At 40.3% G+C, this 14,603-nt stretch overlaps 1 protein-coding gene across 1 annotated transcript; it reads right to left on the minus strand.

The window, feature by feature from the left end:
• Nucleotides 1-1,225: 1,225 nt before the first annotated feature.
• On the minus strand, nucleotides 1,226-4,153 carry fibinb (fin bud initiation factor b). Its single transcript, XM_085275654.1, has one exon. It carries the CDS (start codon nucleotides 3,739-3,741, stop codon nucleotides 3,121-3,123), a length of 621 nt encoding a protein of 206 aa, XP_085131780.1. The 5' UTR covers nucleotides 3,742-4,153; the 3' UTR covers nucleotides 1,226-3,120.
• Nucleotides 4,154-14,603: the final 10,450 nt, after the last annotated feature.

Consider the following 14,603-nt stretch of genomic DNA (forward strand, 5'->3'; position numbering starts at 1 on the left):
TTGATATTTAAAGTTAACTATTTGGTTAAAATAAATTTGGCTAGAAATGTTTTATTATTTTCCTAACTAACAATTTATCTGATATTCAGCAGCATATTTTCCATCATTTATCCATTAATTTTAGCTATCGATTTGGTACTTTTAGATAGTGATTTAATTCACAACATTCAGCTGAGCTATCTTTTTAGCTACCTAATTTTAAGCTAACAAATACTTCTGGTAGCTTGCTTCCCAGGTTTCATGAATCACTGCAGATATTTACTTTTATAATTGGAATTTAAAAGTTTGGCTTTTTCAATCTATTTTGCATGTACACATTGGGGAAAGCAGGAAAACCTGCTGGAAACCCTGACGTAGCCTGTCAATGGTTGGGGTCAGTGGCTTTAGAGAACAAGGATTCAGTGTCAGTGTCTTTTTTTGCTCTGCATGCTGCTAATAATCATTTTACTTTAGCTAAAAAAACCCAAAGTTTTTACCCTCTTGTGGAAACACAGAGTAAGCTATAGTGTTCCCAGCTTTTATGTTTGCTGCTGGGCCTATACTGTGTCTTCTTTTTAATGTTGGCTTCATCCTAATCGGTCGACTCAAAGTATCTTCAAGTAAAGCTGTACTTTCCAGTGTTACATAATGCGCACAAGCTGGCACTTTTAAATATGGTTTTGAATCAATATTATTGACTCATGATTTCTCAGTTTCTCCAACTCAAAGCCTCACCCTCTTTATTCAACCTTATGTGTGGTCTTAAAGGGCCAAAGGGAAAAAAAGATTTTCAGCTTACTGAAATAGAACTCAGGAACAAACAAAGTTGTCTGTAAGGTCCACCACACTGCTTAAAACACCAGCTACACAACATCCTTACATGTCTGTTTCTTGTAAATGCCAGCAAGCAGCTTCTTCCTTCAAAGCATCCATAATTAGGGGGCATTGCCTGTGTGTATAATTCACAGCAGACTTCAAAACCTTGTAAAGCAAACATGGAAGGCGACTTTGTTTTGAAGCACGTGGCAATATATTGTGCATTCCCCCATTGTTATACTGCTACAGCAACATTGTGGGGTGTGCTAAACACCACAAACTCTCAGGACCTCCTGGATGGGGATCCATGGGGATCCCCTGCGACATAATGAATGGTGTAAGCTCACTTTCATGTCAGTAACTACTAGAAGAAAACAACAACAATGGGAGGGACCCAGTGCTCAAAGGACCAGCTGTTGCAGCAACACTGTACTTCAAACACAACTTCTTTATTTAAGAAGACTCGACGCAATCCATTAAGTATGTTGTTTTACAGATTAGTATTTGACACAGAAGTCTACTAGTGCTGCCTGCAGTCTTATCCATCAAAGTATTACATCTGGCCACATATCTTAAAGATATACAAGAATAGATTTTTTTTGCTGCTCTATTTATATAAACAATGAATACATAATAGATGTTCAGTAATAAAGATATTGGCACTCACAGTATTTACTTACCTCTAAAAACACTGTACATTTTCAAAGACTACAGGAGGCTTTGCATTTTTAACCATGTCACAACCTTTAGCATCGCGACAGCAAAGAATTGTGCAAAGTCTGCTAGCCTATAAACAAAAACATACATCAGATACATATGTAAACATTATTTTTGGTTTTGCCAGAAACACTCGTCTGAAGCACAAACTAAGAGCGACATAAACACATAACCTTGTAATGTTGCTGCTAATCTATTTAAATTTTGGTGTCAAAGTCAAACCAAATAGATGGCATTGAGCGCAGGGTAAGGATTCTGCTCCAAAACTCACTCTGAGAGAGAACCGAACGAGTGTTGGAAAACTCAAACTAAGACCTGTGTTTTGAAAAAGGATTTTTCCTTTTGTCACTCTTGTGATTGGCTGACTCCTATACAAAGCCATTGTTTCACACGCATAACCCCACACATACACACATGCAGAAAGCCGTGACAGGTAAACGCAGATCACTAACCAATAAAAAGACAAAAAGAGACATTTCTGGTACACTCACTTGCAGAGAGACAGTATTGGAGTAACATTAAGGCGATGTATTATCTACTGTAAAACATTACTTCATATTGAATCATTTTAGATATTCTACTAACATTTTGTATTGTAAGGATAGAGTATACAAAGTTATCAAAGTACAACAGTGCACACAGAATTGTCACCATGCTGTTTATCCTATTAATATCTGGATGCTTTAACTAAACCTGGATTGTGTTACTGGAATTTTTTTACATCATGTTTTTACATCAGTTGGATGAAGCACTTTGATTTGTTTGGTATTTGGATGATTCTGAGAGAAATAGACCAAATTTAGGAATGTCTTAACTGTCCCCCCGCCCCCAGAAATGGTATCACAGTATTGTTGGATTATGTTGCATAAGATGAAAAAGATTGTTCCTTTTTTCATAAGAATATTTAAAGATTGTTTCCTACTCATATTTCTTGTTTATTTTAACAAAAGCTTTACTATGCCAGAGACAGTCCAAAAGACTTTTTCTAAAATAATAATAATAAGAAGAACAGATTAACTCTATCTGTACCTTACAAATGGAGATAGCTACATTTTAGGTTAGGGTAGGTTCTTTTTTTTTATATTCCTTCAAAAAGAAATTCTACCATTACTGCAGTGTATGCAGTGCTAAGTTAATGTCCCCCATACTGCGTTTTTAGTTTCGAACCGACTTAATTGGAATATGAAGCCAACATAAAAAAAAAACAGAAAAAGAAAAAAAAAAGAGTCAAAGTTCCCCCCTAAAACACATTTGTTTCCTCCCTGAGATTTTGCAATGCCAATTATGATATTGCACTTTTTAAATTTTTTTTATTTATTAATTTGTTGGCTTGAAATCTTTAGAGATATGTTAAAAATACAAATACAAATAAACGGGGCACACGCACCCAAAATTATCTTCATCTACAGAACATTTTAGTGAGGAAAATATTTGTTAGTTCAGGAGAACTGATCCTTTATGCTCTGGCTTTATGCCCCTGGTATGTAATTTTCTCTCTGCCTCTGTCTCTTGGTCAAGCGCAACTATTATAATAATAATAACAACAATAATAATAATAAAAGAAAAATGTGGTGCTGCATTAATGAGATGATTAGGGACTATTTTCACTCAGAACTTGAGGTACTCGTTCTTCAGTCTGCTCAGTCTCGTGCCGTGGCTGCGGATGATCAAAGACAGGAGCTCGTGCTTGTCCTTCAGGCCCAGAGAAATGTCCAACGTCTCCTTCAGGACGTCCCGCGTGTGCACTATCATGTTAAGAAAGTCGTCATTGAGCCGGTGCTCCTCCTTCAGCTCACTCTCCTGGCTCTGTTTGAATTTCACCTCGAGCTCCAGCAGAGATTTCTCCGAGTTTGTAAACGCCTCGTTTATCTGGGTTGTCTCCCTCCGCAAATACTTCCCGTAGCTGTCCTCTCCGTCCAGGTCGTACGAGATGCTTTTCCCGATCCCCTCCAGCACCCTGGCAGAGTCCTCGATCTGCCTCTTGATGATAGTGAAATCATCCCGTATGACGGCGTCCTGGTCCTCGCCGAGGCTGCACTTTCGCTCGTCTTTCATTTTAAAAAGCATCTGGCACTTCTCCGGGTCGTCGTTGTCCTCGTAGTCGCCGTCCGGCACGAAATAATGATGGAAAGTACCATTAGACATCTCCGGATGTAAAGGTCCCTGGTAAAAGCCTCCATACACCGACAGTGATAACCCGGCAAAGAGGAGCAAGTGAAAAACAGCCATGATGCCCACTTGTCCCAAATATACTCACAAATAGGAAATAAATAAGTTTAAAAATGATGTATTCGAAAAAATATGAGCCCGGTTGTCTATTAAATCCCAAACCGGCAGAAAACCACAAACATTTCAGTTAGTTTTAAAGTCCAAAGTGCGCAGTTGGTTGAAACTTTCTCGCAACCCTCTCTGATATTCTTCTGGGTCCGAGCAGATGAAGTGGCGTAAGTTGTTTTCCACCTCGCGTCCTTTAACGGAGCCTGCCAACTCCCATCACTGTCGGCGAGCACGAAGGCGATGTATGAAAGTTTGTTTCAGCAGTTGTACTCCCGGCTTTAGTCTGGTGCCTCAAACGCAACATCTGGAAGTCTCAAGTGCCGCGCTTCGGTTTTTGGCTAATAATACCTCTGTGCTACTCTCAAATTACAGCCCCTCCGTCACTTAAAAGGCTGCATTCAGTCTGCACCAGGCTGCTACCAGCAAGGCCAAAGCTGTTAAAGCCCCATCGAAACCAAGAAAGACCAAGTTTGTGTGAATTCACATAACCGTGACCAGCTGGCAGAAAAGGTTCAACAAGTTATTACCCTACCGAGAAATATAGGCTACACAAGACCACATGTAAACATGAAATGCAATCGGCCCTATAATTATAGTGAATATAACCAGGTAGTGGCCTGGTTTTATAAAATCTGTTTTTTAATACCTGACGTGAAGTGTGGCAGACATATAATTTCTGTGGTAGTATTGCATAATATAAAGATGACGTGGACACAAACAGCATTACGTATGTATGTAGAACAGGAAAAACGTATCTGATTTCATTACAGTTTGCAGGATTGTTTTCTTACACCTTACATCCAAGTCACTGCATTTCATGGCAGAATAGTGCATTGGCTCAAGTCTATGTGGAGACGCTGGTATAGCTTTTTTCAGTTTTTAATCTCGTTTTTTGTGTTGTCTGATGTTTTATTTCTCTGGACTGTGAGACATGGTTACTAGTTACTTTTTTATATGCAAAACATTAAATATTCTCATAAATTATGTCATAAACTGTTATAGACCCAATGCTATCCAAGGTTCCTGCAATTTGTTCCCCATAAATACGCTACATTAAAACGGTCCTTAAGGGTTTAGGCATCATTATTGATTTGCTAGGGTTAATGGTGAGATAATGGTCTGCTGCTGTGGACTTTTACTCAAGTTCTGCAGTTTGCAAACAATAGTGGAAATGCCATTTTAAAGTTAGAAGTTAAGAAAATTGATAGATGACTTAAGTTTTTTTTCTTTTTATAGTATGCTATTTCCATTTCCCAAACAACAGCATTTCAGAAAATCTGGGATGGTGTGTAAAATGTAAGTCAAACACTTCCATAAGTCTTTGTCTTTGTTCGTCCTACTATCCACTAAAGCAAATTAAGCTAAATGTAAATATGTTGCTGTCTTCTCTGGGCCAAAGCTCATTTAAAAAGGACTGACATTGTCCTGGTGTCAGACAAATTTGAAAGTGTTTTTGGGAAAACAGATACTGTAGCTCCTGAACTAAAGAGGAGAGGGACCAACTAGCTTGCTATCAGCACTCAGTTCAAAAACCTGCATGTGTTCATATCTTCTTCTTGCACATCTGGAAATGCACCATCAGTGAAAGACCAGTTTTAGATTTAGAATTTTACATATGCTCCCATCCAGATGTCTTTTTCAGAGAAAGCACATTTCAGCAAGACAGTGATACATCTACTACAACACCATGACTTTGTCTGAGGAGTGTCCAGGTGCTGAAATGGTTTGCCTATTGTCCACACCTTTCACCGATTGAAAAAAAACAAACAATGCCACATCATAAAACACAAAATACAATAATGAAGGCCTTTGACTTCCTCCCAAACTGTTGTTAAAAGTAGATGGGATGCTACCGAGTGGTAAGCACTGCCCTGTCCCAACCTTTTTGAGATGTGCTCCTGCCATCAAATTCAAATATTAGTTCATTATTTTCTTAAAATGGCACATTTTCTCAGTTCAAACATTTGATGTGTTTTCTGTGTTCTACAATGAATAAAACACAGTTTTATAAGATTTGCAATCAGTTTGTATTTACATTTTGCACGGCGTGAACTTTTTTGGACTTGGGTTGTACTTCTTCCACCAACCTGATAATGTAGAATCTTCATTGTAAAAGAAAACCATTTTAACCTTCACTTTGCTTCTGCCAAATATTGCATTATTTGTTTAATATAGTAGGGTGGTTTGATCCTTGACTCTTTGAACCAAAATGTGGCCTCGGGTAAGATACTGAACCCCCACAATATGCCGCTGATCCATCAGCCAGTGTGTGTGATAGGATTGCTGCTCTATAAAAAGAGACTTGTGTGACCGGGTTAAATGTGGCTTGTAGTTTAAAGCCCTCTAAGAGGATGATAAGACTAGAAATGTACTGTATTTGGCTAATGCAGTCCACATTAATGTAAAAAACTCAGATCTGTAGCGCTGGCGGGACATAGAGAAGTCGAATCCAAGGAGTGTAAAAACATGTTTGCTAAGCAGGCTTTAACACAGTAGCCACCTGTCTTTGGGTCACTTACTGGTGTCAAATGACAGGCCGAGTCTAGTTCAAGCTAAGGGAGTGAAAATGCACAAGATAGTGAATGAGGAAAGAAAACTTTGTTTAGCTTTGACATGTAATTTGTTTTGATTTTTACAATTCTCATGCTCGTAACTACTGATTGTGAATTAAACCACAGCTGTGAAATATGTTTATAGTTTATAATATATATATAATTTTGTTTTTATATGTAATTCTATATCTCAAAGAGCAACATCTCAAGAGTGATCTAATTTGTCAAACCCACAATTCCGCTCAGCGTGTGGATATCTTTCCTGTTGAAACAGTGAACGTTACACCATCACCAACCTCAGAGGAATTTTGTTCTTCGCCACATGAGTGATTATTCGGGGTTGGGACTTGCATGAATTTAGCTCGAGAATGACACGTTTTGTTCGGTAAACACAATGTTAAAATGTTTATTTCTTTTTCGGTTGGTTGAATAAAAACATTGTGAGAAATATATTTATAAAAAAGGAAAGTCAATGACTTTGTTACATAAGCCTTACATAAACCAAGGTCTGCAATGTGAATCAGTCAGATTTATGATGTGGACAAATACCTCACTCCTCATCCTGTCTGGATCTACCCTCGCTGACACGAGGAACTGAGAAAAGAGAGAATTTGATGTTTTCTCCCACCCAGTTCTTGCTTCCAGGTTTTCCATTATAAATTGTATCCCCCCACACCAGCATGAATAAGACACTGTGACAGCTTCTGACTGTCAATGCTCCCACTAATGTCCTGTATTTTTTATTTTTTTTTTAGCTAACAGTGGGCTCAGCTGTTTATGGGTGTTTGGGCATTCTGTGTTACTCTCCAGCAATCATCATTTAGCCTCCACCCTACTCAGAATACCCTATTTTAACAATACAGTGCCCGCTTACTTACAGATTTGCCACTACTGCTTTTGTTTTAGGTTTGAATGTGTTAGTGCAAAGCTATTTCCATCCTCTCTGCTGCTCATTGCATCTGGGTCGTGACAGCAGTAAGTGCAACCTTCACTTTTATGAGAAAACCTGCAGTGTCAACTCAATGTGCTGTCAAAGACCAGACAGGCCTTGAGACGCTTAACAGCGCCCATCCTGTGACATCATTCTGCAGAAGGGCTTTCTCTATGGTGTCAGGAAGAAAAGAAATGGAAAATGAAGTCACATTATGGGCTCAGGGTGTGATGCTGTTTTGGTTCAAAGCCTTTTGTGGCATGCATCTGCATTAAATCATTTTCAAGAGGTGAAAAAGCCACCTACTCACATAGGACAATCTAATAAAAAAAAGTGGGGAAAAAAACAGTGAGGAGGTTTTAGTGACCTCCCTCTTTCAGCACCACAGCTGCGACACAAAACACAAGCCAGATATTTCTGTCCTCCCAGTTCTCTGCAGCATGAGCTGCTGCAGTCTGTTTTTCTCCACTTTATTGTGGATATTGAATGAAAATTGAATTTAACAATACATAACAGCATTTAACAACCTTGTTTGTGATAAAGTGCCTCCAACTTTAAGTTAAATTGACCGAACTGGGATTAGATCCCAGCTTGGCAAGCTGCTTCCCAAACTGAGCTTGACTCGGGGTGATTCAGCAATCAGGCTCGGAGTGTTTCCTATGATTGCAAATAAGGCTTATTTTAAAGAAAATGGCACCGGGTTATTGGAGACCATGTTATGGGTGGTTATTGGATTGACTTCTTTCTTACCTAAGTTCCTGTAGGTAAAAATGAATATCATCAAGAGCAGAGCAAATTAAATTATGGGCGTTTGATCATGGTTCAGAAGAAAGGAAAAAGTGCAAAAAGGAGCTGGATGGCAGATGTGACACAGCAGGCAGAACAGGAGCAGATGGCTCAAAGACAAAAGCGACACTGAGCAATTTCAAATCAAATCACATCAAATCACTTTTTATTGTCACATCACATGTGCAGGCACACTGGCCAGCACATGCGAGTGAAATTCTTGTGTGCGAGCCCCACAAGCAACAGAGATGTGCAAACACAACAACACAAACGAGCAAAATACAAGAATGGCCAACCTGAAACTAATAAATATATGTACAATATATAATAGTGTATGCATTTCTGGATGTGTATACTAAATATTTTCCTACGTGTGTGTGTGTGTGTGTGTGTGTGTGTGTGTGTGTGTGTGTGTATACACATTTTTACAAATTAAATAGTAAAAAAATAAAATAAAATAATAATAATAATAATAATAATAAAATATATAAAATATACAGAGTTGAATATGTGCAAAACAGTGGCGTTACTGTACAGTATGGAGTGCATAATGTTAAAGTTCCAGTAGTGAAGCTGAGGTGTCTATGAAGTGTTCAGCAGTCTGATGGCCTGGTGGAAGAAGCTGTCTCTCAGTCTGCTGGTACGGGACCGGATGCTGCAGAACCTCCTTCCTGATGGAAGCAGTCTGAACAGTTTATGGCTGGGGTGACTGGAGTCCTTGATGATCCTCCCCGCTTTCCTCAGGCACCGCTTCCTGTAGATATCTTGGAGGGAGGGAAGCTCACCTCCAATTATCCGTTCAGAGCACCGCACTACTCGCTGGAGAGCTTTGCAGTTGTAGGCAGTGCTGTTGCCATACCAGGTGGTGATGCATCCAGTGAGGATGCTCTCAATGGCACAGTGATAGAAGGTCCTGAGGATGCGGGGGCTCATGCCGAATCTTTTCAGTCTCCTGAGAAAGAAGAGGCGCTGCTGCGCCTTCTTCACTGTTTTGTTTGTGTGTACTGACCACGTAAGATCCTCAGCCAGGTGTACGCCAAGGAACCGGAAGCTGCTCACTCTCTCCACAGCAGCGCCGTTGATGGTGATGGGGGTGTGTACTTCTCTGCACCTCCGGAAGTCCACTATCAACTCCTTTGTCTTTGCGACGTTGAGGGTGAGATGGTTGTCTTGACACCAGTGGGTCAGGGCGCTGACCTCCTCCCTGTAAGCCGTCTCATCACCGTTGGTGATAAGACCCACCACTGTAGTGTCGTCCGCAAACTTCACAATGATGTTGGAGCTGTTAGTGGCTGTGCAGTCGTAGGTGTAGAGTGAGTACAGGAGAGGGCTCAGTACACACCCCTGTGGAGCACCAGTGTTCAGTGTGATGGGGGATGAGGTGATGCTGCCCAGTCTGACCACTTGGCGTCTGTCAGACAGGAAGCTAAGGATCCAGCTGCAGAGGGAGCTGCTCAGTCCTAGATCCTGCAGTTTCCTGTCCAGCTTCGAGGGAACGATGGTATTGAATGCTGAGCTGTAATCTACAAACAGCATCCTCACATACGTGTCTCTCTTCTCCAGGTGTGACAGGGCAGTGTGTAGTGTCAGGGCTATGGCATCATCAGTGGACCTGTTGTGGCGGTATGCAAACTGTAGAGGGTCCAGTGAGTCGGGTAGTGCAGAGCAGATGAAGTCCCTGACCAGCTTCTCGAAGCATTTGCTTACGATGGGGGTCAGGGCTACAGGTCGCCAGTCGTTCAATGAGGAGATGGTGGAGGATTTGGGTACAGGGACGATGGTGGCCATTTTGAAGCAGGCTGGGACTACAGACAGAGAGAGGGAAAGGTTGAAGATGTGCGTGAACACTCCAGCCAGCTGAGCCGCGCATGACCTGAGGACGCGGCCGGGAATCCCGTCCAGACCAGTAGCTTTGCGTGCGTTCACCTTCCAATTTGGCAAAGACCTCGGGTTTGTGGGTAGGTATGTGTAATATAAAGTATATGTCTGATAAGGGAAAATAGGTAGACGAGTTAGACAATGACTGAATTGTTTTAACTTCCCTTTTTGCAAGCTCTCTGCTAAAAAGGAACAGCTTGCTTGCTTGCTGCACAGTTAAAGTCTATACAAATCTCCATTGATTAAACTAATCTAACTAATCAGGTTGGTTGGCAATCTTTTGTCCACTCCTTTTTTTATTATAAAAGTATATATTTACTAAGTTACAATATTGTGAAAAAAGCACTGAGGTATCCTATTAGAAATTTGTTGAAACTTTGCAAACATAAATGGAAATTTTATGAGGCAAAAACAGAGTTTGTAGAATTCTAAAAATCTTTGAAATCAGTATTTGGTTCAATTTATAAAATCATTATTTAGATAGCAACAACTCACAACAAAAGTTGCCTCTAGGTGCTTTATTTGGTACCAACTTTATTCTTTAACACAGCCAGAACTCTCTTAGGCAAATAGTTTCTTTATGTAGTCTTCAGGAATAGTTCTCCGGGATTCTTGAAGGTCATTCAAAGCTCTTCTTTGGATGTTTCTGCCTTTTGTTCTGTTTTTTGTCAAGACGATTCCACAATGCTTCAATAATGTTGAAATCCATTCTGTATTTTTCTATCCAGGTATACTTTTAGTGCATTGGCAGTGTGTTTGGGATTTTTGCCATGCTGAAAACAAAGCAGTGACAATCAGATGCTTTCCAGATGGCACCTTAGCTTTCTCTCCCTGTTTTACTTTCTTAAGAATGGCTTCTGGACAGCCACCGTTCCACTGAGACCACTTCTGATGACACTTCAGTAAAAAGCAGATGGATCCACTGAAGGGCCAGAAGCATCTCTCAGGTCCTGTGTCAGGTTTTCTTTGGAGTTTTTTCCCTGTCTCTTAAGGACATGACTTTGAGTTAATGTTCATCTGCTATGGATATTTTTTTTCAGGCCAGCTTCTTCTCAGATTTTTCGGGGGACACATTGCATAGCATGCATGCAATGTGTCAAAAATTGGCTATTTAGGAATCAGCTTTTTGGAAAAAGTACTATTTTAGGTCTGTCAAACTGAGTTAAATCTATTAAAAATGCCAACGATAACAAACTACAAATTGGAAGAACGTATGTGTTTTTGCTACAGGCTTCTAGTAACAAAGTGCCTAAAGATGAACTTTTTTTCTTTGCCAACTTGCTTGAATGATTCATAGGTCAGGTACAAGGTCTGGACTAGGAATGAGTGAAAAACCAGCCAGTGTCCAAAGAAAGACTTTGAACAATCTTCAGAAAACCTGAAACAAAGGGTGGCTCAAGACTTTTGCTCAACATTTTTTATTTCATATCTTATGCTTTAATTAACCTATCCCCACTAACTGCATGTTTTTGGACGGTGGGAGGAAGCTGGAGTACCCGGAGGGAACCCACGCAAACACGGGGAGAACATGCAAACTCCACACAGAAAGACCCCGGCCTGATGTTGGAATTGAACTCAGGACCATCTTGCTGTGCGGCAACAGTGCTAACCACCGTGCCACCATTAATGGGAACAGGTTAATTAATTAATTAACTGGATAATCCAAATTGTCACTAGGTATGAATGTGAGCGCAAATGGTTGTCTGTCCCTGTGTGTTGGCCCTGCGACAGACTGGTGACCTGTCCAGGGTGTACCCCGCCTCTCGCCCTATGACAGCTGGGATAGGCTCCAGCGCCCCCCGCAACCCTGAAAAGGATAAGCGGAAGCGAATGGATGGATGGATGGATGGATGGATGGATCTTATGCTTTATATCATGAAGACAAGTCAATGTGATAATTGAGGCAGAAATAAACTTAAAATGCCTCACATCATATATCAAACGCATCCTCCGCAATTTGTGGTTTATTTAATCTACAAAATTTCTCTTCTTTCTCTCTGACCTGTCAGTGCTGCTTCTGTCCTGCATCTTTGCCTGACGTTTTAACCCAGGATCCACATGACGGTTAAGGAGGTTATCTGCTTTTTAGCCCCTCCAGACTCTTAGTTTCTCTTTATAACCTGTTTGTGGTGAATGTGGAGCCTAGAAGCCAAATCTAACTCTATTCTCATGCTAAAATAAATCCTTTCAAATGTGGGTCATCTGACTGATCTTCCTTTGACCACAAATGGATGCTATGATATCTTTAGGTAGGTATTTGAATCTTGTAAAAACACAAATAAAATACAGGTACATAAAATTGCAGGTAAAATGCAGGAAATGCAGCCTGGCGAATTTGTGGTAATTCTGATATCAGACATCTGAACAATTTAAACATCTGGCAAAAGGTCTTGTCTTAAACTGTGGCACATTTTTCCAGCATTTGATCTGAGCACAACACACATTTGGACCATTCATGCAGCTCCTGACCTAAACCTTTTCACACAGTAGCTCACTTGTTTAAAAATTGTGTATAATGCTGCAACGAAATTCTGCCATACTTAGTCTCCTCCAATTAGACACAACTGAAAGTCTCCCATGAAATTGTTCTTGGCTGCACTTGTTACAACCTTGCTTACTTTGAGCCCTTATGCCATAGTTTGTTTCAAATTATATCCAGAAACGGAACCCCGTGGCATTCTTCTGTCTTTGGCTTGTATATCCACGAGCCAGAGAAATAATGACCCAACATATCCAGTGACTACAGGATGGTGGCACTCATATCATACATTATGGGGCCTTTAAAAGGTCTGTTTGTGCAGCAACTCAGTCTCTGTAAAACATTCCACAAAGGGTAATTCCAATATTCATTCTTATCCTTTTTCATTATCAGCTGTTTCTGCTAGTCAGCAAATCTATTGTGTTTTCTGACAGATAGTGGGCCATGGAGGATTTAGATAGTACAGCAGGGAGACAGCTGAGCTTGAAGATGCATGGCCTTGTCTAAGAAGCCTCAAACTCAGTATCTGTAAAGCAAAAAGTCCCGAGTATCTGTAAAGTCGACAGTCCTATCACTTTGCGCTTTTTGGGCTCCCTCTGTTCTGGTGAGACGGAGCTAATGCACACGGTAAGTGTGATGTTATGTCACCGTACAGCTGTAAAACGTTTGCCAGCCCAGTCTTTTACATGGGTTTAATGGATTCTTTGGACTCTGTCCAACATGCACACCAGACACATGTTTTTACAATATGCAGAACATGTCATGATCTTTATTTCCATATGAACAGATGTGTTGGCAGAGAGATTCAGACAGAAGCAGTTAGACATTTCAGAAAGGCAACAACTGTAAATGCAGAGACTGTAAAATGCAACCAAACTGCTGTTTTTGTGAACCCTCCACAGTTCGGTGGATTATCTTTCTGTCCAGCACATTGGTCTGGGATCTCTATGAAATTTTTAACAGCAACAGGTCGTAATGCCACTAATGTGGGGGAAAGATTCAAGGTTCCCAAACTTCACTAATAGATTGAAGCCCTGACTATTTTGTTTTTGGTAAAGTTGCAACTGGCAGAAATTGAGTAAAAAATTTAACAAGCCAGAATTTGAAAATAGACACACAACCTGCAGCTCTCCTGTCTCCAAGAGACTATATATGTAACTGATGGATCTATCTTCTGGATTGGAAAAGTGAATCCACTGCAGTAAAACTGCTTTGTGCCTAGTGGCTGGCAGGAGTGATTCCTTTGGTAATAAAAAAAAAGCAGTACAGTTATATATGGGGTGCATATAGGAAAATGACTATTTGGGGTCCTCTGATTTGTCTGATGTGATTATGGCTTGAATCACTAGTTTGAAGTCTTATTAAATACAACATGGTGTTTATTTTGTACATTCAAGCCCCCATTAAAGGACAGAAAACCAATAACACAGAATATAATGTAGGTTTGGCCTGACAAGTTGCTGTATCATGACATGGCCTGAAAAGACTGGGAACACTCACCTGTTGCAGGCAGCGTTGGTCAAGTTACTTGAAAATAGTAATTAATTACTAATTACTGATTACTTCTCCAAGAAAGTTATCCAGTTACCTTACTGATGACTTATTTTCAAAATTAACTTTCAAAAGTAACTTTATTACTTTTTAAACATAGAGATACAACCTGTATACGTAATAAAGCAATAATAGACCTTCCAGCCCGATTCTATTTTTTTCTGCATATTTCATCAAGTCTCTTTTTACAAATTGCATATAAAATAAAAAGATCTTTTGTGTTTACACTCACTCTTTCAAATAACTGCAAGTAAAACACAGCAAAAAAAAACCAAAACTATTTTCAGCTGTTTAGCAGGAGTGGGACCGGTGGAGGTTTGCCCAGTGTCGCAGCGGTCGTGTCAGTGGGGGGATCCAGTTGTTTCTCTGTGAATTTCACATTCCCATGCCGGGCGCTTGCTCAGATTTGAAGTTTAATTTTTTGCTGTAGAAAGAAGTTTTCTTCCCACACAGAGTGTACAGCGGACGCTAATGTTTTTGTCACATTTTACGGAATCAAACAAGTAATGCAAGTACTTCCAAGCTTTAAACGCTGCATGGTCGTACTCTCTCCCGCACTCCATACTATCCATTGATGTTTTCCATACGTCTGTTGCTGCGACAGACTTTGCACGCTCATACGTCACTGTCATGAGAC

The sequence above is a fragment of the Mchenga conophoros genome, linkage group LG1, assembly GCF_057382185.1.
Source record: "Mchenga conophoros isolate Kocher_MC1m ecotype Shallow Benthic linkage group LG1, M_conophoros_male_GT1.1, whole genome shotgun sequence".
In the NCBI taxonomy this organism is placed as follows: domain Eukaryota; kingdom Metazoa; phylum Chordata; class Actinopteri; order Cichliformes; family Cichlidae; genus Mchenga; species Mchenga conophoros.